This window comes from Penicillium canariense, assembly GCF_028826845.1.
Source record: "Penicillium canariense strain IBT 26290 chromosome Unknown utg000007l_segment0_segment0, whole genome shotgun sequence".
In the NCBI taxonomy this organism is placed as follows: Eukaryota; Fungi; Ascomycota; class Eurotiomycetes; order Eurotiales; family Aspergillaceae; genus Penicillium; species Penicillium canariense.
Genome location: NW_026622734.1, coordinates 2,127,144 through 2,151,672, shown reverse-complemented (window position 1 = coordinate 2,151,672; position 24,529 = coordinate 2,127,144). Strand labels below are relative to the sequence as shown.

Here is a 24,529-nt window from a genome sequence, read left to right as displayed (position 1 = left end):
AGTGGCGGGTCGGTGGATAGCGCCACGCGCTCTCTCACTCGCCCTTGGACCGCACCTGATCAGTGAGTCAAGAGCTCGTTTGGAGCAGAACAAGGGATCATAGACCAGGGAAAGATCCATGCCTCCACCGAAACATAAATAAACGACGGTGAACCTGGGGAACTTCAAAGAGTGTTGCTAGTGGCCATACTTGTCTGTCTCGTGACGTCCGGCTTCGGCGCTTCTTCCAGCGGAGTTCGACGATTAAAGAGAACGTTCCTGCAGCAGCAACCCGGACAAGGCTTTTTCCTCCCTCCTCCCTCGCGACTCTTCACCAGATTCGCCAGATTCGCCGTCCTCGCTTCGTTGGCCGCTGTTCGCTGGCTCCATCCAACTGTCCACTCGGTAATTTCCCAGTCCCCATTTGCCTCCTAGTCAGTGTACTGTTCCGGGCCCTCCGTTCTGCCCCGGCCCTCCCCCAAAGTCTTGCCAGGTCTTGCAAGGTGTCCCAGGGCGCTGGCAGGCCCTGCGCACCCAGGAACTTCCGGAAAAAACAGTGTTGCAGACCGCCCGGCGTGAGGTGAACGGTGGAATCGCAGAGCGATGCGGCGGGAACGCCGGGGATAGGCGTTCGGACTCCACTGCCGCGCCTTCCTTTCTGCCGAATATCGTTCCCTTGTCCCTCGGTTGTTCGTCACGGCGAGAGCGGCCAACTGTTTCCCTCCGGTCCCTTGCCCAACCAGCCAATCCGGCCAAAGAGAAAGGCAGAATCTCGCGCTGACCCTTTCCCGAAGCACAGCACCGCGATTGCGATTGCTCCCACGATGAACTCCCTTCGGTCCGCTTCCGCTTTCGCGCGCCGGTCCCTTGCGACCCCTCCTCCCACTGCCCCTCTCTCTTCTTCTTCTGCTCGCCTTCTTTCTTCCACTTCTTTCGCCTCTTCCTCTACTCCTTCTCAACGATCTTTCTCCTCTGCCGCCCTTCGCCTCCCGCGCACTACCCGCATCGCCGCGTCTTCCCGCTGGTCCGGATCGACTCCTTCTCTGTACCTGACCCAATCCCGCACCATGACTTCCGACAGCAAGATCAAGGTCAAGAACCCAGTGGTGGAACTGGACGGTGATGAGGTATGGCTGAACCTTCCCCTCCTTTTTATAGTTCAAACTCTGCCTCGGGGCGTATCACAAGCTCGCTCCGCCTCGTGGCTCCTCGGGTGATCATACATTTCGTCTCGTCGGTCCCTGCCAAGGTGGGGGCATTCGGGAGATCCCGTACTATTCATGTGTTATTCATCCGAGGGATGACGCTGCGAAAAACGATGCTCTCGACCGACTTACCTGCCTGAAGCATGTGCTAACCGAGGAATTATTAATTTAATGTAGATGACCCGTATCATCTGGCAAGAAATCAGAGAAAAGGTAAGCCGCGGATACTTCCCCCTCCCCGTCGTTGCTTTTTCTACCCCTCGCCTCATCGGCCTGGTTCTGGCCTAGACCTGCATGATCGTCCCGGTTGCGGCTCTGCCTGCATGCGGGATTGATGCATCACATTGGCTCGTTGCGCCTCGAATTTAGACCGTGACTAACTTGGCTTTGATAGTTGATTCTGCCGTAAGTGCCTCCCACATGTTGGCGAAGTAATCGTCCCGACATGTCGCTAAGACCAAATCAAGTTACCTCGACATCGATCTCAAGTACTACGACCTGGTAAGCTACTCCATGGCGGGTCGATGACGTCGCTAGGCGATATTCCGTGCTGATCCTTTTCGCTTTTTAGGGTCTGGAGTACCGTGATGAGACCGACGACCAGGTCACCGTTGATGCCGCCGAGGCCATCAAGAAGTACGGTGTCGGTGTCAAGTGCGCCACCATCACCCCCGATGAGGCTCGTGTTGAGGAGTTCAAGCTGAAGAAGAGTACGCTTCCGTCCCTCCCCGAAATTATATGCTGCTGTGTCTCCACGGCCCGAATGCTAATACTTCCCTAGTGTGGCTGTCCCCCAACGGCACCATCCGTAACATCCTGTAAGTGGACACCTTTAACCTTATTTTGAACCGACTATTCCCTGATCGATCGACTAATGATCTTCCCCAGTGGCGGCACCGTCTTCCGTGAGCCTATCATCATTCCCCGCATTCCCCGTCTGGTGCCTGGCTGGAACAAGCCCATCGTCATTGGCCGTCACGCTTTTGGTGATCAGTACCGCGCCCAGGACCGTGTTATCCCCGGCCCCGGTAAGCTCGAGTTAGTCTACACCCCTGCTGGTGGTGAGCCCGAGCGCGTCCAGGTCTACGACTTCCAGAGCGGCGGTGGTGTCGCCCAGTGCCAGTACAACACCGATGAGTCCATCGCTGGCTTCGCCCATGCCTCCTTCCAGATGGCTCTCATGAAGGGTCTGCCCCTGTACATGAGCACCAAGAACACCATTCTCAAGCGCTATGACGGCCGTTTCAAGGATATCTTCCAGGAGATCTTTGAGAAGGACTACAAGAAGGATTTCGACGCCAAGAACATCTGGTACGAGCACCGTCTGATTGACGACATGGTTGCCCAGATGATCAAGAGCGAGGGCGGCTTCGTCATGGCGCTGAAGAACTACGACGGCGATGTCCAGTCTGACATCGTCGCCCAGGGCTTCGGCTCCCTCGGTCTGATGACTTCCACCCTGGTCACTCCCTCCGGCGAGGCCTTTGAGTCCGAGGCCGCCCACGGCACCGTGACCCGCCACTACCGCGAGCACCAGAAGGGCCGCGAGACCTCTACCAACCCCATCGCTTCCATCTTTGCCTGGACCCGTGGCCTCGTCCAGCGCGGTAAGATCGACGAGACCCCCGAGGTCGTTGCCTTCGCCGAGGAGCTCGAGCGCGCTTGCGTTGAGGTCGTCAACGACGAGGGCATCATGACCAAGGATCTGGCCCTTGCCTGCGGCCGCAAGGACCGCGAGGCCTGGGTTACCACCAACGAGTACATGGCTGCCGTTGAGCGGCGCCTGAAGGCAAACCTCAGCGCTCGCCTGTAGATTTCCCTTGTGATTTCCATTTTCGTCAAAGAGTTCTGATGCATTTTCTATATCATATCTGCGCTACCCCAATTTAGAGACGGGGCTACAGCACGATTGGCCTGGTCTAGCTTGAGCAATGTACAGCTGTGGTGAATCAAAAATTTGCTCTTCAATACCACTTTTTTTGCTTCGTTCTCGTGCTTCGTTCTTCTCGCTATTTGTGACTTAAAACTTGAAACGAACCTAGTAAAAATACGATTCTCCATAAAAGAGTAGTATTCAGTATCCTTCCATAGAAATAAGAACGGAGAACGGCAACTAAGATATTGTTCTTCAGTGTACCACCTGCTTTCTTTGCTTCATTTCTTGAGCACGTTCATTCACTGCGGGTCCAAAATCACCGACTTAACGGCAAAACGCCCGTAAGAAGGTCCAGCTGGGCCCAATTCTCGAACCAAGCTTCACCTCCCATTAACCCCCATCTTTTAGTGTTTTATCAGTATGACACTGGAGGCTTACTGTGGGTTTGCCCCCAACACCCCGGAACGCCATGAACCCCCACTATCGCATGATCAAAGGGCTGTCTTTGCCCCTACAACCATCGAACGGAGTTCTCCGGGTCCTTCTCCCCGAGTCTGATATTTCAGGCAAGCCGTCAAGCAGAGTCCATCCTCGGCCTCCCCGAGTCCCACACCGTGTAGGCCCGATCTCATGAAGCGCCGCCACCCTACCAAGAAGAAAAGTACACCCGAGTGGTGCAGTGCCTTGCCATGGCACAGATAAACCATGAAACCACCATCAAGTCGAGCCAAGCAGAACCGTGACTTGCGATTCAGGTCGCGACAGTGCTGTTGGACGGAGGCCGCCCACGAGTCATGAATGGCGAGGCGACATGGAGACGAAGCTTTGTTCAACGTTCAAACAGACCATCAGCAGGTGAGCATGGGGATGACAAGGTTTCACAGTACTTGGGCCAGCCTCAGTCAATTTCAGCGATGATTCGACGTCCATCGTTGCTCTCTCGTACCGAGAGATCCACACCCCGGACGACACCCTCGGAAACAGATCGCGACTCCACGACCTTATCCTGGTCCAACTACCGCGCCAAATTTATGGGTTTCGGTCTAATTGGCGGGTCGAAGTAAGGTGTGGCTATCGAGGCGGCGAGACTGCGGATTCTTTACGCAATCGGCGATGAGACTGTTGCCAAATGCGGCCGTCTGGCAGGTTGGATGTGCATGGTACGGCCAACCATACGTCGGCGATGAGATCACTGCTTTTTGGGAAGTTCAGTGCGAGTCGCGGATTTTTGATAAGCCATGCAGAACCTTTGCACGACTTTACCCGTAATTCGGCTTTTGAAGAACTGTGATGAGACCGATCGATATATAAGATAACTACGATCGAAAACTCTTAGCCGGTATTACATGAACGACCATATCAACTACTAACGACTCACTCACTTCTTGTCCATCTTTGAATGACACATTCGTTTATTCGACTTGCATTTGTTGCGCGTTCATCATAAAGTGGTGGTCGAGCTGGGATACGTCGCTGCTGCACTCACCCAAAGGGAACACGCCTGTCCCCTGCAACAAATCTTCACCTGAGCTCGTAAACATACTATTCGATGGAACTATCGACGTTACGGATCACTATCCCTGAATATGCGGGTGCTATTGATCACCACACTCTTCACCGTCCTTGCGAGCTTGTTCGTCGCTGCCCGTCTGTGGACGAGGTTCAGGATAGTCAAGAGCCCGGGGTATGACGACTTGCTTGTTTTATTTGCATTGGTAAGTCTGTTATCATTGTCTTCAACAGAAGGGGAAGGCACCCTTTTTCTCTTCAGACTGGAGATGCAATGCTAATATGTCCTACCTAGCTATCTTCCATCACATTCTATGCCTTCATCCTTGTCGGTACGTCAGCCCTGAGTGCGATCGTTCTGGACTAATGAAGCTGACATTGTGTCAAATAGAGCGTCAGCATGGTCTTGGAAAGCACAGACAACAACTTCCCGAGGACGTGATTCAAGACCAGATGCACGTACGTCCAATCCCTTCGCAGCCCGCATTCCAAGCTGAAGTACTAACGGAACCTCCTCAGTACCTCTGGCTTTCTGTGCCGTTCTACAACCTATCCCTCATCCTGGCCAAGCTCTCCGCGCTTGTTCTTTACATACGCATATTTCACAACCGAAGTTTCCTAATTTGCACATATATCACCATGGGCTTTCTCATCATCACCGGGCTGTGGATGGTGATTAGTGGATTCTTCTTCTGCGTACCGGTCCACTATTTCTGGAGCGCGAATCATCAGGCTCGTGAGAGCCATTGTCTGTCCGAGGGTCCTGTGTGGTATTCCAATGCGGCGATGCAAATCGTTACGGACATTGTTATTTTGATTCTCCCTATGCCTTTGCTATCCAAATTGCAGCTGCCACGTCGGCAGAAGGTGGGGGTTATGTTGGTTTTTGGTCTCGGAATCATGTGAGTTTCTTATTCCCCAGATTTGGGGGTTCCCTCTGTGCTAACAACTCCCATAGTGTGATCGCGACTAGCTCAGCCCGACTCTACGAGCTGAGCGTCATGGTTAAAGGACATGACTTCACCAGTGAGTATATCCAGACTACCAAACCCTACACTTCATGTTCGTCACCTTACTAATATTGCGAAGGAACAAACGCCGAAGCAGCCATTTGGTCGTCTCTTGAGGCTGATGTTTCCATAATCTGCGCCTGCCTCCCACCCCTGCACCCTCTCTTCTCGCGCATCTTCTCCTTTTGCTTCCGCCCGCAGCCTCTACATTCTTCACCTGCCTCAAAGACCCCCTCCACCACGACACACCTCACCTCCTCCCGCAAACCGTCCACCTTCGACCCCCATAGGCCCGACGGCGGCATCTTCTACAACGATTTTCTCTTCGTGGGACCATCATATACCGCTAGTATATCTAAGCTCCGTACGGAAGATGAAGAGGCCAATCGCCAGGGTGCGGATGAGGATGGAATCCGCGTCGTGAAAGAGTTGCGAATGGTCTCGGATACGGCTGCGGCTGCGACCAGTCCGAAAATTGCGCCTCATGATACCCAGGACCGGGAGTTTGAGATGGAGATGGGATTGCGCAGGGGCTCGGCAACTGCAAGTGGGACCGGGAATACTGGTATCGAGTGGGATCTGGGAGACTTCGAGTTCCCCGACTACAAGGAGAGAATGAACTCTCCAATCGGAATGAATAATGAATGAATGACTTGAGATTCACATGTTTTGCACTTATTGGTTGCGACTTGCTTGGTATTGGTTGCATATACACGAATTTAACGAACATCATGCAATGTCTTCGGATTCTATCTATCTGTCAAGTTGTAAAATTTAGATGCAGGTCCACAAAATAGCACAATCTGCGCAGTCTCCTCCATCATGATGCATACTGAATATGCGATATCTGTCAAAGACTCGGCCGGGCAGCATCCTTCCATCTCATAGCCTGCTCAATTGCCTTTGCCACAGACACGCACTTTTCCTCTCCAAAGCGCCCACCAACAATCTGCAGCCCAACAGGCATGCCATCAACTAGATCAATGTCATCTGAAACCAGGTTAGTAGAATCCTCTTCTCAGGGCTCCTGTGAGGCCTTACATTGCTCCTTGTTAAACTTATCGCCAGCATTACGCGGAACATGATCTATCCATTCCTGGTCGATGACTTCCTTCTCCTTCGACACCGTTGTAGCAGGGACCGTCAAAGCGGCATAACCCAACAAGTTCCAAATACTTGTGTATCCCACATACGCGCTAGATTTGACCCATGTCCAGGGTTTGTATCCGACCCATGGCGTATTCGGCATGATGAGGGCATCAATGCCAGACGATGTCCAGCGGTCGAGATACTCACTCTCGTAGAGATATTTATCGGCATTGAGCTGGGAGAGTAGTTAGCACATAGCCAGAGAACTGCACGTCGTAAGGAGGCAAGAAGTACTTGATGTGTTTCAGAGGTCGTCATAATATCTTTCTCAGTTCCCACCAACATGCCCTCAATAAGTGGCTCTCCCGTTAATTCGATTTTCTTGCGACAGCCCTCGCCGCCGTCGGAGAGGATGGCCTTTTCCCAGAGTTGATATGCGTATCCGTGGGAAGAGGCATCCCATTGGACAACTGGATTGAATGGTCAGAGAACCCTAATGCACCGAGATGAATCACTGGGCATACCTTCATGACCAGCCGCCTTCAGCGCATCGACAGCTTCCCAGACAGCCCTTGCAATGGGAGGCTGTACCTTGACAACACCGTCATCAACCAAGAATCCAATTCGGAGACGCTTGGCCCTTAGCGAGGCCATGTTTCGCCTCCATGGCACGGGAGCGGTATGCTGATCAAGCTCCCATGGCGATGCACAGGATAAGGCTTCCATGTATCGCTCAATCGAAGCCAAACTACAGCTCATAGGACCCGCAACCGAGCGAACGATATCCTGACCGGGACTATACTCGCATTAGTGCCCTGTCACGAAGAACACAGAAAAAGTTTGTCACTGACTTTCCGCGCTCATAGGGATGCCGCCCGGGAGTTGGCGACAAACCATACAGCCCGCACAGACTAGCTGGGATCCGAATGGAGCCACCAATATCAGTGCCAATGCCCAGCACGCTTCCCCTGGCAGCAACAAGCGAAGACTCGCCACCAGAGCTACCGCCAGAAATCAAATTGCGGTTTAGTGGGTTAACACATTGCCCGAAGACGTGATTGTATGAATCAGACATCATCATTGATTGCGGAAGATTGGTCTTCACGTATAGTACGGCACCGAGCCGTCGGAGGGTGCGCGCGACAGATTTGTCGGCAGGGGCGGGGCTATTCGTCAAGCCGACCCATCCTGAACAAAGGATTAATATATAGGGGATTTAGACTTGGGATGAAGAGGGGGTTCTCTACCGATCGAAGTATCCACACCCTTGACGGAGAACAAGTCCTTGATAGAGACAGGCAGCCCATGGAGAGGTCCGACAGTCTTGCCCGTCTTGGTCAGATACTCGTCCATCTCCCTCGCGGTCGCAAATGCTTCCTCGAAGAATATCTCGGTACAGCATATTGTGAGTTGGTGGGCTAGTGCTGCCCGCTTAGCGAATGTGGTGGTTAATTCTAGCGAGGAGAGCTCTCCGGAAGAAAGCTTGCGGAGTAGAACTGTGATGTCCGTTTCCTCTGTAAGTGCGAGCTCTGCAGGTGTTAGGACGCGCCGAATATAGGATAGTGCATCCGGGTGTGATTCAGCCGAGGGGATTGGAGAGAGTCGCCACTCGGGTGGGATGAGGGCCAGCTGGTTGGCGCGCTTTTCGGCGGCGCGCTCTTGATACGATGATGCAGTTGTAGTTTCTTCCATTATGCAAGGGTGATCTGCTTATTAAAAGGGGCTAAAAAAGGAGAAAAAGGCAGCACCTGAGTAGATGGGATCATGCTGCGATATTTAAAGTCAAGCAGTATAGATAAGCCGTGCGGAGAACTGGTTGATTGCCTTCCGCATCCGGTAAGCAATCAAATCCGCGCCAGAAGAACCCGCGGGGTGACGAATCAGGGCGCACTTTGAAAATACATCAACTCGTGTCATTAATCCTTAGATAATTCCCCTGTCCCTCCACTTTTGCTCGCATTGTTTCTGACCATCCGGATATCTCGGAAAGTCGCACAGCCGGCAATTCTGCCAGTAACCCCGCAGCACATCGCACTGGGCCCCGGTACCGGCATGCATGCCCGTCAGATAAGCGGGCGTAGCTATGTGCACATAGAATCGGGATGTAGTAGGCATCGTTGATATGGCAGCACAAACCTTATTTACCATGGAGGAAATTACATCTGCATGTATCGGAGGCGTGGGTGACATGCTGCTCTCCCCCGCTCGGGCGAAAGCGACGATTGCAGCGGAGCCTCGATACACCACGTCTGCAAGGCTGAGATCAGTCGAGTTATCGTTGCTGATATTCAGAATTTGCTGCATTGCTCGGGAGCTAAGTTCGATTGTGTTTAGATCGTTTTCGCCCTTGGCCAGGTACACGAAGAGGTCGAAGGTATCGGATGGACAGCCCACCGAGTCGAGGAATTCCTGGGAGAGGATCTCGCGGTGCCAATCGTCAAATATCAGGGCGCCGTCATCCCGATTCAGCGTGCCAGTGACATCGAACCAGACCAGGTAGGCGAGTACATTCGCTAGCCCAGGTATTCGTCCAGCTAGGCTATCTAGTTCGGCCTTGTTTGTGCAATGGAGGTCAAGCAGCGAGCGCGCTCCATGTAGATGACGCTGCCACTTGCCAAAGGAGCCACAGCACACTTCAAACATGGCGAATGTAGCTATCCCAAATAACGCGATGGGGTGTGCAGAGCCGATGACTTTGCTCAGGTTCGTGAGGGCGATGAGATGCGACTGGATAGAATCGTCATCGCTCGCTCCTTGAAGACGTGAGCGCGCATAGCCCAAAGTTTGAGAGATGAGCTCAATGGTTTCGTCTGGCAGTTCCTGGTTGCTGGATTGGATCTCTTGATAAAAGTCAGATAGGAGATCGATAAAGCCGTATAGGTTGATAGGTATGATCTTGATGGACTGTGCTTTAGGTTGATGAATTTCTTGGACAGGCGTATATCGTGTTTGTACTGCAGGGGATCTCAATGATGGCGATGCTTTCGAGACTATTTGCCTTTTCTCCCTATCTCCCATCCAAATCACTCGCTGTGGGTATTGGCATGTCGCTCCAGTCTGTACACAAGGTTGACAACGAGGGCGATTTAGATCACACTTGATACCTTTAGCTCGGCATCGCCCGCAGTGACGATCATGGCGAATGCCTCGGGGCTTCTTTACACACGCCATGGAGCTCCGGGATTGTATGATGACCTCTGAACTCCTCTAGGGTGTCGTCAAGATTGCCGGGAGATAAAGAGTGCGGGGGAAGCGGCAGGTTCCCCCTTTTGGTATTTAGCGGGAGATACGCATCCTGAGACGACTTGAGCGGCTGGTCCCTTCAGGCAAAAGGGTAGAAATCAGCAGGAAAATCTTCATCATCAAGGGAGTGTGATTTGGCAAAGCCACTCGGTGCAGCCCAAAACTATCTAAACTATCTAAACTAGCTAATGGCAAAGGAGCGACAGATGCATGTGCAGTACGGAACATTAACGCAAGACCTAACATAAGGGGACCGCCAAACAGAAAAGGAATGCTGGATACAAAAGGAGTGACAAAACTTGTGGCAAATACAGAAAGACCGATAAGAGTAATGGAGCGACAGGACTCGAAGGGGGTGACAGGCACAAAAGCAGCGACAGCTCGATGTACAGCAATGATCGTAAAACGGTCATGGCAGCATAAGCTCTGCGACACGACAAGAAGATGCGACAGACTTATATACAAGGATAAGCACAATACAGGGCACGAAAACGCCGAGACCCGCAACATGAACCAAAGCGAATGACTCGGTGAGCGGAACAGAAGCAATGGGCGAGGCAATGAGCGAAGACATAAGAACAGCTTCAAAACCATGGATATGAGACATGAGAGAGACCAACTGTACTTTGAAAATCTTGTAGAAGTCTCGTCGCACCAAACGCAATCCATCTCAACGCCTCAGCGACGAGGGCGGTTGAAGATGTACATTCTGCATCCCCATCGTTTGACCGAAGCGACTTGGGGCACCAGTATCCTCCTTGCTTCGTTTCAACTTTTCCCGGCGGTCGCGTCTCTTTGTAGCGGAGTTTTGTTGCTCAGGTTTGGGCCCCTCACTCGTCTTGAGTGCTTCCGATTTGGTTTTGGAAGGTCTATCTGCACGACGACGGCAGTGGCGGGCACGAACACGCTTTGGAGAAGCTGAATGAACTTTGGTTGTCTTCGAAAGTAAGGGACCATCCGACTTAAAGCCAGTTCGATGAAGACTTCTGAGGTTGAAGTCGGGACGTCGATGGATATTCCGTTCAGCTATCAGCTGCTCGAGTCTCTGAACCGCCGCAGTGAGAGATCTGGTAGAAGCAAGGCTCGCACTCAAAATGGTCGCTGAATCAGGAAGACCCTCCTTTGGGAAGGATTCCAGGAGGGACGATGCCAACTCTGCAGCAGGGTCAAAGCCGGTCCGAGAGTTTGGGCTGGAAATGTGTTCCACTCTGGGATCTGGGGTGTCAACTCTTTTGGCTGGATTTGGGACAGGCGTCTTGCAGGGTGACTGGACTGATCGCTCTGAATCGGCGTCTGAGCCGGACGACTTCTGAGTTCTGCGGTGATTTTCTGTGAATATTTTCGACACTCGGGTTATATCAGAGCCCAAATAGGAACATGTGCTTGCGATGTCCAGGGCTTTTTCTAGAGCTGCAGGCGTTGGCATGACCGACGGCATAATATTGGCAGATAGTGTCGGCAATTGAACCATGCACATGCCGACAAGAGGGTTTTGACGCGCTGATTGCAAAGGAGGCTCGCTCAAAACATTGATTGATTGAACAGCAGGTGAAGCATCATGGTCTGGCGCTGGAGAGAAAAAAGCACCAGGGCAGCTTTTGATCCGGCTTGGAGGAGACTGAGGCGACTGGAAATCCTCATTCCGTTCAGAAATACTTTGATGCAACGAATCGACGCTGCTGGAACAATGGTGGCAGATCACATCGTACTCGCCCTCGCGCGGGATGAAACTGAGTGAGACTGGCTGCAGACCCAGGAACATGTCTGGACTGAAGTTGCATATCTGCAACCAAGATGGCAACTCATCGATGGGTACAAGTGGAGCGAGAAGACCACCTGGGCGAAAAATGCAGAAACGCGGACGCAGCCGAGCGTGTGAGTATGTAAGGGGATAAGACGGTTGGTACTGCATGGTGACAGCTGAAAGGCGAGATAACCGTAGATTAAAAGGAGTGAGAACCGTGTACTAAAGGCTGGAGATAAAGAGCGTATGCTTTCCGAACGAAAGGCAGCCGAGGCTTGGAAGATGAAAGCAGATCGTGATGGGGAGGGGAGGAGGAGAAGAGAAGAAAGGAATCTATTCAGGTGGGTGGTATTTCTGTGTTGGATCGTTTATCGCTCCTGCGATCTTCACAATATAAACAATAACACAGAACCAAGAAAAACAGAGAAGTGCCTGACTGGGACGGGAGGGAGTGGCTGACTACCAAGTACGATCAGCCAAATCAGGCAGGGGCAAGCGTGCCATTCTTGCAATCAATCCCAAGAAGCGGGTTCAACCCAGCCGTGCCATTAATGCACATCACTGTCGGATTCACCATGCTTTGCGGAACACCTGGATGTTGCTTCACTGGAAATCCTTGCACGAAGACTCCGTACTGCGCTCAATAATGACAGCCTATGCTCCAGGTTTGGCAGTCCAATATTATGCCAATAAGGATCCGACGCACAAGGTCCATCGCAAGGTCGAGGGCTACTGGCCGAGCCTGTAAAGTCGGACAAGTCAAGTCTTCCATCATGACAGACCCATTGTTTACGCGTCCAGTAGTTATCCCATTGCCGAGCTGGGTTTGTGATGAGCGCTGATTGCAATAGCTTTGGGTCAAAAAGATCGGAAACGCGACATTGTACACGGATACCTATACTTCCAGGTAATGTCCTTTACGACTCCTTGAACCCCCATTCGGGCTTTGAATCTGGCTGTATAGACTGCGTCAATCACGGTAACATCTCCCAAGCGGATGATGGAGACGTTGGTCAAAGTCCGTCTGGTCCTGGCCGAGAGAGCTCCCTATCATCGCTCTTCGAGACCTAAGGCCTTGGATGGACCGAGCATCTGAAGCATTTCAATGATGACAAAGAATTGCTGGGAAGCACTAGTTATTTGACCAAAACTATCAACACAGTTATGATGTAAAGTGAAATACTTATTGACTGCATTCCTTATGTCCTAGAACTTTCTTTTTCAGCTTCCCTTTCACAGTGATCCTTGGTCCGGCCTTTTCAAAATCGGCATGGCAAGATCCTTGAATAGTGCCACCATATTTGGCCAACCTTTCTGGAAATTCCTCACCATGATTCGAACCGTTCAAATCCCAGCTCGGACCCCACGCTTAACAAACAGGGGTCAGTGGTTGATGTTGTTGGTGCCTCAGGCATAAGTCAGCCCGAGCTTCGGAAACTCCACATAAGATCATGGCTCACGGCCGTCCAAAGTGGGGGCGAGTAAGCATAGCTACCTAATACCCGAGACGAGAGACCCATTTGTCGCTATCCAGTCTCGTTCTCGTCGGTAGAAGCTTTGACATATTACGCCTGCCTCCAGTCATATGCATTTATCAGCGAATTGGACGCGATGATGCCCCCCTGATCTCTCTACCATCTGAAATCCACCACCTTATAACCGAGCACTTGGACTATGCATCAGAAGTGAACGCGCTGGGGCAAACATGCCGGACCCTGTACGGGCCAGCCTATCTGCGCCTCTACTCTCATTTTGCCAGGGATTTATCTCCGCGAAGCTTCCGACGCATCGTCGAAAATGAGAATGTGGACGCGCTACGGAGAGTGCTCCCTGTTTTCATAGATCTCGGGTGGAACACAGACTTCTTCGAGGATGATTACAACGCCGGGAAACTAGAAGCAGCAGGAACACTTGTGGACATTATCCAGATATTCGTGGATCTCTATGGGCCTGGGCAGACTCTTTGTGACATTGCCAGTGATCCCGAGTCCGAGAATGTTGCCCTAACCGCGGAGGACCGAGTTGTTTTTAAGGTCTTGACTGATGCTGCAAAATCAACCCGAATCAGCGACTTAGCCTTGAGTGCCGCAGCAATAAAAGGATCTCTAGATTGCATCAAGTTTCTACTTGATTCTGGCTGCAAAGTGGATGGTATTGATTTCGATCGTCGGACCGCTTTGGTGAATGCGGCAAAGCATGGCCACTTGGAGGTAGTAGAGCACCTTCTCGAGGCAGGTGCAAATCTGAATGGCCATGGTGTCCCGCATCGGGTCTTCCCTGAAACTCGTCTTTTCTATGCTGCAGCAAACAACCACGAGGCTGTGGTACGGTGCTTGCTTCAGAAGAATGCCCATCTGCGCACTGCTGGGGAAATCAATGCCCGTGAAGTGGGCTGTCTAGCTGAACAGGGTGGGGAAGCACTTGCTACGCTCATTTTGGAGCCCATCGATTTAAATACCAAATTGCTCCAGCTTCCTGCAGATCAAATGAGCTACTTTCTCCGCTATGCAGCCGCCGCTGGAGATGAAGCTACTATTGAACGATTTGGCTGCCCTCCTACTGCAGTCGAGCTTTTCTCAGTATTGAGGATTGCCGCACGATGCGGCCGTGCAAATATTGTGAAGACTTTGCTTGAACGGTCTGCGAATGTCTTTCCGGAAAGGGAAGTCATACAAGATGATTGCCACGAAGCGATTCAGATGGCCGCTCAAAACAATCGACCCTCCGTGGTCACTGTGGTGCTTCAGCATGCTGAGAAGCATGCGATAGACACTGCAGCAAGGGTCGGGCTTCTAGCGGCCGCAACCGCAGGCCACAAAGAACTGTGTCAGATGCTGGTGGAGAAAGGTGCCCTGAAAAAACCACTCTCGGGTCAAGTGGATCTGCCCCGAATTTTAGAATTCGCTATCGAGTCGGGTGATTGTACCCTCGCTGAGCAAATCCTGGATGAAGACAAACTTGGTCCCTGGACTATCTTACCACAGAGGCAGACTGTCTTCGAGTTGGTCGTCTCCAGCAGCACATTCGACATGTTCGACTTGATTCTTAGGCGCGGTGTGACCCTTGATCCAAGTAATGGCATGTGTCGGCAAGTTCTGTCGCGAGCGGCGGTCTCCAGACAGACTGAGATTATCTCGCACTTCCTACAAAATGGATTTGATGCCAATCATCTCTATACACTTAACGGTTGGAGTGAAAGATTGCTCTTTAGAGCTATCTCAAGTGACACAGTGGACAGAGAAGAACGAGTGTCCGACACACTGCACAGAGAAGATCAAGTATTTCCGATCATACAGCTTCTCATTGATCACGGTGTCAAGGTGGACGCAGTGGGGATGGCCAATCGAACTGCCTTGGCGGCTGTTGTGATGGAAAACCGAAGCATAAATATTGCCCGGGAACTTCTGGATCGAGGTGCCAATCCCCTACTGGGCTTCCAGGATGATGCGAGTGCTCTACAATGTGCCATCAAGATCCAGAATCCTGAAATGGTGGGGCTGTTTTTGGAAACTATCGGGGCTCAGGGATACCGATGTGGTGATTTGATTGCCTTCATTGCGCGCCATCTAGATGAATTCAAGATGCCCGATAAGAGATGGTCAAGGAGCGAGTGGTGGAATACTTTCTTCGTTCTCAAGGCATTGAGGTCGTATTATTGGCGGGCAATAAATTCAGTCTCGATGGCATAACTGCTTTGATTCAATTTGGGTTTTAAATAGAGAGCGCCTATTGCTTGCCCCACTATAAACGAGTCCATATAGCACATTGTATGTTTATACTTCCTTGTGTCGTCGATTATGCGATATACACCTTTCTCCCGCGGGAGCTGGCCGCGGCCCGCCGATAAGACCCACCGATAGCAGCTGCCAGCTTTATCGGCTCCGATGCAAGCAGCCGGCGAAGTACGTAACGTCTAGCCTCGTCCGTCCCCGCGACTCTCTCCAAATTCAACCTCATTCCATCCAGATATTTCATAATTGAAGCTCGCCAAATCATCACAATGGTCGCCCTCGAGGACCCCACGAATTCAACGCGACCTACACCCGGCATCGCCGTCGCAGACGCAGACTTCCAGCTGGGTAGCTCCATCTTCATTGCTGCGCCCTCGACACGAGTCTGGGAGGTGCTAATGGACACATCAACATGGCCTGAATGGAACACATTCGTTCCGCGCGTGACAATTCGCGAACAAGCAGACACACAGACTTCCGACCCCGCCACACTCTCCCCACACCTCCGCAAGGGCACAAGGCTGACCTTCCACGTCCGCATGGATTCCACCTCCACAAAACCCCAAGCCGCCCGAGACGTGCACCTCCGCATCACTGAATATGCCGCGCCGAACCCCGAGACCAAGACGCCTGGTCGGATCGTGTGGGTCGCGGACCTGGATGCGCCGGGCGCGTTTCCGCGGTCTCTCTTGAACGCGGAGCGAGTGCACGAGATTACCGACGTGGAGATTGGGGAGGGTGAGAGTGCTGTGCAGGGCACTGAAGTGCGGAACTGGGAGTTGCAGGCTGGGTGGTTGGTCTATGCAGTCAAGTGGATGTATGGGGCGAAGCTGCAGCAGAATTTCGAGCTGTGGGTTAGTGATTTGAAGAAATTCATTGAAGGTGGGGAGAATGCTTCCAATTAGGCGACAGAGTCTACGAAAACGGGTGGGTATAAGCTCACTTAGGTTGCTCATATGGTCATGATGACATGTGGTTATTTACTTGTGTTCCCGAGATGAACGGGGCTCGCTGTATGAAGCGGTTACGAGCTTATGGAAATATAATCTCCATTTTGCACTTCGGCAATCTTAATCAAGTTCATCCATGTAGATGAATATGAGATTCACGACATGCGGCTGGGCTTGGTTAGCATATTGATATCCGAGAGCTTAACGTGATCCTTTGTTTTTCAAGCCAGCCAAATCTGTCTGGTGAGGCTAGGGCTCTAATTTCCATGCAGTGGCAGGGTGTGGCTAGCCAGAATACTTTCACAACTGGAGCATATTTGCCATAACGGAATGGAATTTTGGGGCATTGGAGAGAAAGAGGGAGCCCCGCGAACGGCCGAAACCGTGGCTACTTGATAAGTATGTTGAGCAGCTAAATCTAACTCAATTCAGGTCAATGGGTTACTGAAGAAACATATAAACATAACAGACGTGTTTCTGACATTAAAACTAAGGTTCTTGCTTCAACAACTCCATCTAAATTTCCGGGTATCTCATCTATGCCAACCGAGCCTCGGGTTTGACGAACCAAGCTCAAAACCAAAACCAAATTCCAGAACAAATGCTCACCAGATGCAGATCTATTATACAAAAACAAAAAAAAAAATGTAAGAATAAAAGCAAGAATATGCGACAATATTAAGGGTGTAAAATAGCCGTCGCAGATCAACAGAAGCATTCGACACACTAATAGACAGCTTCACGAAGATGCTAGCACCAGCCAGTTCTGCGTAGGAATACGCTGGGTCGGGTCTTTGGCAACAGCTGGTTGGGTAAGTTTCTCGACGAACCCTCTGCATGGCACGCGGCAGCCATTTGAGCCGGAGCGAGTGAAGTCAAGGATGCGGTGTCCGTCGCGTGCCATAGCTAGACGCTGCATCTTATTTGCGCTAGGATACAGAAGAAGATCCCCAGTTGCGGCGGCGATCAACGTAGCCGCAAGTGAAAAGACGTCCGAGGCTGGTGTCGACAGCACGTCGCCGGATTTCAAAGATGCGAGCGTGAGTAGCTCGGGCGCGGTGAAGGGCGGCGTGAATGCTGACATCGCGGCGTGGTTTGGATCCGGGGTTTGCGCGGAGTCTGAAGGTATGGCGATCGCGGAAGAGAAGTCTGCGAGAAGGGGTTCGTGAGGGAATGCGCTCTCGTCGGCTGCGATTGAGCGGAGGAGGACGTTGTGAGGCTTGATGTCTCCATGGATGATACCTGCAGTATCATGCAGCCATGCCAGGCCACTGATCAACTTGCGCGCCATATCGCGCCATGAATCTGGTCCTTGGACGGGGTCGTACATGGTCGCTGTTGAGGGCTGCTTCTTTCGCAGATCGGCTTGGTCTTCGATGTATGTTGACAGCGCCAGGGGAACGGCGGACATGACCAACGCATCGGAATCTGAAAGGAGGCCATGGAACGGCACGACATGCTGCTCGTAGCCCGGGGTCAAATTCAGACGCGTCAATGTCAGCGCCTCGGCCTGGAGCACTTTTCGGGCATCGCGGCGCAATGGCGCTTTCACCGCAAGAATGCGACTCGTGGTGATCGGCGAGCTGGGCGGAGTATGGAGGTTGGCAGCGGGAGCGCTGGGAATCGAGCGCGCCTTGTATACTATACTCCACGCGCCTCGACCAAACTCGATCGGGCGATCCGCGCTGTCGCGACAAATTTCCACATCGTCCGAGAAGCGCAGCGGGGTGATCACGTTCCTTTTCACCTGCGCGGCTGTTTGCTCGGAGTTTGTTTCCTCCAATGGACTTGGGATGGATCGCTCAGGGTCCCCGGCTTCCTTGCCGATCGGGGTGACCGGGGGCGTCAGACTGGACGCCGAGGTTTGGGTTGGAGTTTGCAGCGTGACGCCTTGTCCACCGTGTGTAGTACTGAGGGACAAGCGCATTGGCGAAGTTGAGGGAGCCATCGCGGCACCGTGAGTAAAAATAATTGCAGTCGCAAGGCGGACTACTGCCGGCGTAGTAGGTGTAGATAAATGGTGGACGAGAAAAAAAAGCAAGTAAGGCGTCTCACGCTGCGATTCGCATAGATAAGAAACACTGCAAAATTAAGAGCTGCACGCCCGACGCAGGTGAGATTATCACTAAAGCGATAGCAGCGCCACCCTCAAAAACGGACAACAGCGGGCGTGAGTCTACTGCGTCCTCAATATCCACGGTTCAGGGCTCAAGTATGACGTGTGGGGCGGCGAATAGGGGACGAGTCAAAATCCTTCCGTGGTGGCCAAATACGACGACTCGGACCGAAGGCGAATTATATAGGCATAGTCGGCAAATAATCGGAATGAGGAGGGTGAGACTTGAGAAAGACGGCAAAGAGGATAAAGAGCAGGCCAAACAAAGAGCAGGTCAAACAAAGAGGTCAAAGAGGGCCAAGGTTGCGGCGGCGCGTCGCAGCCATGCTGGGATGTGATGAATGGGCACAGGGACCGCCCACTTTAGAAGGAGCTTAGAGACGAAGGAATCAAATGACTAGGAAGAGAGCGAAAACTTTGAAGAGAGAGTGACCAAAAGGAACCCACCAGGGCGGTCGATTGGCCGGTCTCGACCAGGTGGAAGACAGCGTGATGGAGAAACAGGGTCAATCACCGGCCAATCTCGACGGTAGCAGTGCGATAGTCCGAAGGTGGCCCTGAGGTGGTCCAAAGGTAGCGCCCGAGACCCTCTCGAGGGGTCTGATACGACGGTGGTAATCGTAGATGCCCTTTCGAATGGCCGAAGGGAATTTACCGGGTGGCTCGTGCTGATCGGTTGGGGCTCCACTGGTTCATTTCCCTATTTCCTTCTTTTTTCCACTCCACCGGGGAAATGATTGGCCTTGTTTTCTTTTCTCCGTTTGTCTTGGGATTTGTTTGTTTCTTTGTTTCCCTATCGTCTACTCCTCTACTCCGTAGTCTAGTGGTCTTAGCAGGGAGTCGATAGGACGAGGCTGAGATCCGAATGCGTGCGCAGAGCGGCTCCACCGCATGCGTCTTTAACGCCCGCCACTTTGGGGAAGGGGAAAATCTGGACACCCCTATGACTCCCCGCTAGATCAGCGGTCATGGAAATCAGTCGGAAGCAAAGTATCGGACCCCCACAAAACTAGAAGTATACATGCACGACGGCATGTCTGAAACTACTGCGCGGAAGCCGGGATGGGGCGGGCGGGTTCTTGCAGGATGCCCCAGGAGTTTGGGCCAATCGCTCGGCCCCGTGCGGTCCCTGTTGGGCCCTCTTTGATAAGGCCAGGCCGGTCTATGCTTCCTCGGGCATCGACGGGGGCCTTTTGATTGGTAGGATGAAGCAGGATTTTGATAGGAAATGGTAGAAAATTGATCAAATGGCCAGAGGAGGCAGAGGCGCATGCCTTTGACGTAGTATACACGTGGAAAAGGGGGATCGCTAAGGTGCTGATGTGCTAATCGTACAGTAATTTGGTGATGGACATAGAAGGCGGCATATTCACGTACACTCCGAAACCTGGGGTATAGGGTGTTAGTGCAGGCGTTTCGGCGGCACCATCAGGTTACGTCCGGCTCGGAACGAGGTCAGGGTGGCTCCAATCATGCGGCTAAATTGGATCGCTGTGGTGTCTGGCGCCTGCTTCTGGTACTCCAGCAGGATGTCCCAGAGCGTGGGGATGGGGATGCACCGCAGTCGCACGTCGCCCACGTCGTAGTTGAGATTCTCTTGGAAGCAAGCGTTTGGATCAACGGTGGGGTGGGCCAGCGGGATAGGCCCACTGCCGGGCTTCAGGCGCTTCATCGCGAAGGGGACGAGCCCGGGGATGGCCTGGAGGAGCTCGTTGGTGGGACGGTCCAGAAACAAGATTTTGAACAGCTCGCCCACGGTGATGTGATTGCGCGGGCCGAACACAAGCGATAATGCTTCGAAGAGCCCGAAAATCTGTCCCCGCTTTTCGTCCGACAGGTGGCTGATCTTTTGGAGGTACACGGGATTGGCCTCGGCCTCAAAATACATGATGGATCGGGGTTCACGAGGAAACAGCTCAAGCTTGTCGATGCGCAGTGGTTCCCATGGCCGTTGATCCCATAACAGGACGGAGTCATCGAAGTTGTTGGACACGTTCATCGTGCGATAATCATCAACAAATCGATCCCAGCTTTTATACAGACGATGATGCATGCTAGCATACTGATCGGCTAGTCCCGCTTCTTGGGCCGCGATCGTATTATCAAGCTGCTCCAGATCTTTCACGGTCTTGCTGGGATCCGCAGCTGCTCGAGAAAGGGCCCGCATTGTCTGATCGATCTCGACCCTACGGTGTGCAAGCTCGAGACGGCTGTGTGCAATCTTATTCTCCTTGTAGAAGGCGGATTGAGCTTTCTGTCGCGCTGTTTTGGCCGCCGACTTTGTGATAGGAATGTTAGGGTCTTCCTTATTCCCAGCCTCAATGTCGGCCAATAGGACCTTGTGTCGCTCGGTGAGAATCCGAGGAGAATGCGGTACGTCCGACCTCTCTCGTTTTAGAGATACTGGAGCCAGCTCCAGGGGCGGAGGCTCGCGACCCGACGGGGTGATAATCTTTTGCGCCGCAGTCCGTTCGGCGACTCGCTCCCTGCCCTTGATTGTCACGTCCAATGGCTTTAGGGTCACCCACGACGCTTCTTCCTCGTAGGGACTTGCGACCTCAAGGGCATGTAGCGCTACGGTCTCTGTCAAGAGGGCCGGCCGTCTGCGTTCGCCCACTGTTCGAGGGACAATACCTTCCACCTCCAATGACGGAATCGATGCTAGAATCCGTACACTGCCGTATCTGTGTATCCCTTTCTGCTGCATACAGGCTTCCATCATCGCACTCCACCACCGTTGCGGTGTATAGTGGTCGGCTTTCTGGGCTGGAAGGGGTGGGCTGGCCAGGACGAGGAGGGTGTCGTTCTTGGGCAAAATTTGGTCTATTGCCTGCCTTTTGTGCGAGGAGACTTGCTCTGGGAAATGCTCTTCAAAGACATCGCCCCAGTCTGCTTTGGTGTAGAGGTCCATGGACAGCAGTTTATAGCTGGGACTGGTGTCCACGAGTTGCTTGAGAAACGGCTCATAGGAGGGTAGGTCGGGCTCGATGAGGACATGACGGCGAGGACGGAGGTAGTCGTTAATCTTTGAGGAAAAATTACCCGTATTGGGCCAGAGGTCGAGGACGTCGATTGGGGAGCTTCTAGATAGGTAGGGAGACACTCGCTGGAGGACATCCGCTGTGCGAGGATGGTATCGGGTCAGTGTACTGGAGCTCTAGCTTAAAATCAAGGAAGCTCCATACACACCGCAGAGTTCGTCGCTCACAATGCTGGACTGGAGCGCAGTCCGCCTTTTGAGCTTTTTCAGCACATGCGAGTTGATAGCTTTGGTGATCGGGTACTGCTCTACGGGCATCCACCGTTGCGCAAGGACCCGTTTGGAAATGGACATGGTCGCAGTCCTAGGCAATCATCACCGCTCTCATGAGAGGCAGATCTGGCGACAAAATACACATGCTTGGGCCATGATTGGCAGGTGACGGTCGGGGTGGAGGAGTTGAGAGAACAGCGCGTCCGCGGGTTTTTTTGGGGGGAAGCGGAGCGACCTTGCGGGATCCTCGGTCATCCCACCAGGCACCTCCCCGTTCCCCTCGCTCAACTTCCGTCGCTCTTTACTCGTCTGCCTGCCACAAATCCACCCCTCGCGCCTGGATGCGCCCTCATCGTCGATAGCTGCCTGGTCTTGGCACCAACTGTCGAAGATCGCCCCATCTGATCCGCGTCAACCATGCCCCTTGGGACTCGCTATGCGTGAAGAAGCGTGAAGAGGGGTCGTGATCTCGAAAGTCTACTTGCTCGACCAGCAACTCCCAATTCTTTGACACTGCATCTTGGCAATGGCATCTCAAATGAAGCTCTCCTCTACCGAGGGAGGTCCGCCCCAGAGCGTGGAAAAGATTACTCGAATTGCCCAAGACTACGAGTACAACGCGGCCGTCCCGCTACGATACTGGCTGCGGACCGCTGCTACACTGATGCGAGAGGTCAGTGGACTTTTCCTGGCTAGTTTTCATGTAGCAAGGCAATCGATCTTCTAACTTCTCTTTGACATGGCAGGCGCAAATCTACGAACGCGAGGGACACGACGAGCAAGCCTACCTCCTCCTCTTCCGACATGCCCAGCTGGTTCTGGTACACCTATCAAAACACCCAGACGCCCGGAAAGATGACAAGGACCGCAAAGCACTGATTGGAGCTGAGAAGGAAGTTGAGAAAAATCTCGCCAAGTTGGAGGTCCTCAAGCCGCGGATAAACAAACGATACGAACGGTATACCCAGCTGATGCGCGAGCGTCAGTCTCGGAAGCTTTCGTCAGAAATCAGCGCAATCCCCGAACCCCGAGAGCGATTCACTGATCCTGCGTTGGCTGGTGTTGCGGAGCCGTTGGAAGCAGGGGAGAACCGAGACCTTGCGGTTCGGTTGGCGCAGTCCGAGCTCCAGCGCAGAGCTACTGTACGCAGCCGCCGTGCCGCTGGTCTGTGGGGGGATTGGGAAGATGCATATAAGACCGATATCCGGTCGACTGATCAGGACTTGAGCCAACGGATTCAGAACATTAGATCCAATTTGGATCACAAGGCCCCCGCTGGCACGACAGGACGTCTTCAGGAACCTGGTACGGCGCGTGATGGATCCACTACGGAATCGACCTACAAGTACCCTACTGTACCGCGCCACCAGAAAGCATTGGGACCAGTGATACCTCCAGCACAAATTGCCATTCGAGACAATAATGCTGAGCGCCATCCGCCTCCCATTTTACCCCCAAAGGAACATCTTGAGCCTAGTCGAGCATCATTTGTTGATGGCCCTCTGGCCTTGGAGCCTCCACCTCGCCCATTGAAGTTATCGCCCGCCCCTCAACTGCCAGAGAAGGTCCGGCCTTCTGCAGAGACTTCCTCCATAAAGCCCGATCTCGATCCCTCCAGCTACACATTTAAACCCTCTGCCTACTTGGAGAACGGCACTCCTCTGCGCTCAGTATTCCTTCCCGCCAGCCTGCGCGCTCGTTTTCTCTCACTGGCAGCTTCCAACACCAAGAATAACCTGGAAACATGTGGCATTCTTTGCGGTACACTCGTATCTAACGCTTTGTTCATCTCTCGGTTGGTCATTCCCGAACAGATCTCCACATCTGACACCTGTGAAACAACCAATGAGTCGGCGCTCTTCGACTACTGCGACTCCGAGGACTTGATCATGCTCGGCTGGATCCATACCCACCCATCCCAGACATGCTTTATGAGCTCACGCGATCTACACACTCATTCCGGCTACCAGGTTATGCTCCCCGAGAGCATTGCCATTGTCTGCGCGCCTAGCAAGACACCTGACTGGGGTGTCTTCCGTCTCACGGATCCTCCGGGTCTGAAAACGGTTTTGAATTGTACTCAGACGGGCTTGTTCCATCCCCATGCAGAGGAGAATATATACACGGGGGCCTTGCGACCGGGTCACGTGTTTGAGGTTAATGGATTAGAGTACGAGACAGTAGATTTGCGTCCCAAGGGGGAGCAATTCTGATTACTTATGACTAGTTTATGTTATTCAATTGACTATGATACCCACTTTTCCCACAAAACTCCCTACCCTGGTGAAATGCATAACTGTCACTTTTCATTCTGCATCTCACACTGCTTTATTCCTCTGGCCGATGCGAATGCTCGTTCTTCGACGCGGTTCGTCTTTTCGACGCAGAGCCCGAACTAGCTCGCGCCTTGTTTGAAGGCGTCGGTGAGCGGCGCCTTTGCGGCTTGCGACGACTCGTCCTGTGGCTCGTCTACATCTCTCCAAGGTCAGCCTCTCGCCCTTACACATTGGCCGGGATACCAGGCATGAACAGCATCAGGCACAGGCAGCTGATCGGCGACGACATTGTCAAGATCTATGTACGTACCATCGATTCTGGGTCATAATCGGCGCCGTCGTACTTGTGGCCGTGGGTACGACCTTTGCGCCCAGCTTGGGTGATTTCGTCGACGGTGAAGTCGGAGGACATGCTTGTGTTGACCATGATGTGTATTTGCAGAACAAGAGCAACGTGTACCTATATCTAGTAATTGGTGGTCAAATTCAAAATTCAACTGTGATATACTCTTAGGAAGTGCAGATGCATTCCTCGATGTATATAGCCT

The 24,529-nt window shown here is 52.7% G+C and overlaps 11 protein-coding genes across 11 annotated transcripts; 5 read left to right on the top strand and 6 right to left on the bottom strand.

Moving 5' to 3' along the window:
- Positions 1–803: 803 nt before the first annotated feature.
- On the top strand, positions 804–2,997 carry N7482_009799 (NADP-dependent isocitrate dehydrogenase; the record flags this gene model as incomplete). The annotated part of the gene is made up of 7 exons (XM_056691923.1): positions 804–1,106; positions 1,362–1,397; positions 1,579–1,589; positions 1,652–1,685; positions 1,756–1,894; positions 1,966–2,002; positions 2,073–2,997. 7 exons carry the CDS (start codon positions 804–806, stop codon positions 2,995–2,997), a joined length of 1,485 nt encoding a protein of 494 aa, XP_056539629.1.
- Positions 2,998–4,646: 1,649 nt separating this feature from the next.
- On the top strand, positions 4,647–6,227 carry N7482_009798 (uncharacterized protein; the record flags this gene model as incomplete). Its single annotated transcript, XM_056691922.1, has 6 exons — positions 4,647–4,775; positions 4,865–4,901; positions 4,961–5,028; positions 5,089–5,471; positions 5,528–5,595; positions 5,659–6,227. 6 exons carry the CDS (start codon positions 4,647–4,649, stop codon positions 6,225–6,227), a joined length of 1,254 nt encoding a protein of 417 aa, XP_056539628.1.
- Positions 6,228–6,429: 202 nt separating this feature from the next.
- Positions 6,430–8,360, bottom strand: N7482_009797 (uncharacterized protein; the record flags this gene model as incomplete). Its single annotated transcript, XM_056691921.1, has 6 exons — positions 6,430–6,569; positions 6,621–6,903; positions 6,963–7,138; positions 7,193–7,464; positions 7,520–7,856; positions 7,916–8,360. 6 exons carry the CDS (start codon positions 8,358–8,360, stop codon positions 6,430–6,432), a joined length of 1,653 nt encoding a protein of 550 aa, XP_056539627.1.
- A 231-nt stretch (positions 8,361–8,591) lies between these two features.
- N7482_009796 (uncharacterized protein) lies at positions 8,592–9,686 on the bottom strand (the record flags this gene model as incomplete). The annotated part of the gene is made up of 1 exon (XM_056691920.1): positions 8,592–9,686. The coding sequence occupies one exon, from the start codon at positions 9,684–9,686 to the stop codon at positions 8,592–8,594; it is 1,095 nt and encodes a 364-aa protein (XP_056539626.1).
- Positions 9,687–10,581: 895 nt separating this feature from the next.
- N7482_009795 (uncharacterized protein) lies at positions 10,582–11,673 on the bottom strand (the record flags this gene model as incomplete). Its single annotated transcript, XM_056691919.1, has 1 exon — positions 10,582–11,673. One exon carries the CDS (start codon positions 11,671–11,673, stop codon positions 10,582–10,584), a length of 1,092 nt encoding a protein of 363 aa, XP_056539625.1.
- A 1,312-nt stretch (positions 11,674–12,985) lies between these two features.
- On the top strand, positions 12,986–15,344 carry N7482_009794 (ankyrin repeat domain-containing protein; the record flags this gene model as incomplete). Its single annotated transcript, XM_056691918.1, has 2 exons — positions 12,986–13,037; positions 13,237–15,344. The coding sequence occupies 2 exons, from the start codon at positions 12,986–12,988 to the stop codon at positions 15,342–15,344; spliced, it is 2,160 nt and encodes a 719-aa protein (XP_056539624.1).
- Positions 15,345–15,655: 311 nt separating this feature from the next.
- Positions 15,656–16,291, top strand: N7482_009793 (SRPBCC domain-containing protein; the record flags this gene model as incomplete). The annotated part of the gene is made up of 1 exon (XM_056691917.1): positions 15,656–16,291. The coding sequence occupies one exon, from the start codon at positions 15,656–15,658 to the stop codon at positions 16,289–16,291; it is 636 nt and encodes a 211-aa protein (XP_056539623.1).
- Positions 16,292–17,075: 784 nt separating this feature from the next.
- Positions 17,076–18,263, bottom strand: N7482_009792 (protein kinase domain-containing protein; the record flags this gene model as incomplete). The annotated part of the gene is made up of 1 exon (XM_056691916.1): positions 17,076–18,263. The coding sequence occupies one exon, from the start codon at positions 18,261–18,263 to the stop codon at positions 17,076–17,078; it is 1,188 nt and encodes a 395-aa protein (XP_056539622.1).
- Positions 18,264–19,854: 1,591 nt separating this feature from the next.
- Positions 19,855–21,786, bottom strand: N7482_009791 (uncharacterized protein; the record flags this gene model as incomplete). The annotated part of the gene is made up of 2 exons (XM_056691915.1): positions 19,855–21,572; positions 21,642–21,786. 2 exons carry the CDS (start codon positions 21,784–21,786, stop codon positions 19,855–19,857), a joined length of 1,863 nt encoding a protein of 620 aa, XP_056539621.1.
- A 445-nt stretch (positions 21,787–22,231) lies between these two features.
- Positions 22,232–23,918, top strand: N7482_009790 (putative endosome-associated ubiquitin isopeptidase (AmsH); the record flags this gene model as incomplete). Its single annotated transcript, XM_056691914.1, has 2 exons — positions 22,232–22,378; positions 22,452–23,918. The coding sequence occupies 2 exons, from the start codon at positions 22,232–22,234 to the stop codon at positions 23,916–23,918; spliced, it is 1,614 nt and encodes a 537-aa protein (XP_056539620.1).
- Positions 23,919–24,204: 286 nt separating this feature from the next.
- On the bottom strand, positions 24,205–24,408 carry N7482_009789 (uncharacterized protein; the record flags this gene model as incomplete). Its single annotated transcript, XM_056691913.1, is given in 2 exon segments — positions 24,205–24,279; positions 24,292–24,408. The coding sequence occupies 2 exon segments, from the start codon at positions 24,406–24,408 to the stop codon at positions 24,205–24,207; spliced, it is 192 nt and encodes a 63-aa protein (XP_056539619.1).
- Between the last annotated feature and the right edge of the window lie 121 nt (positions 24,409–24,529).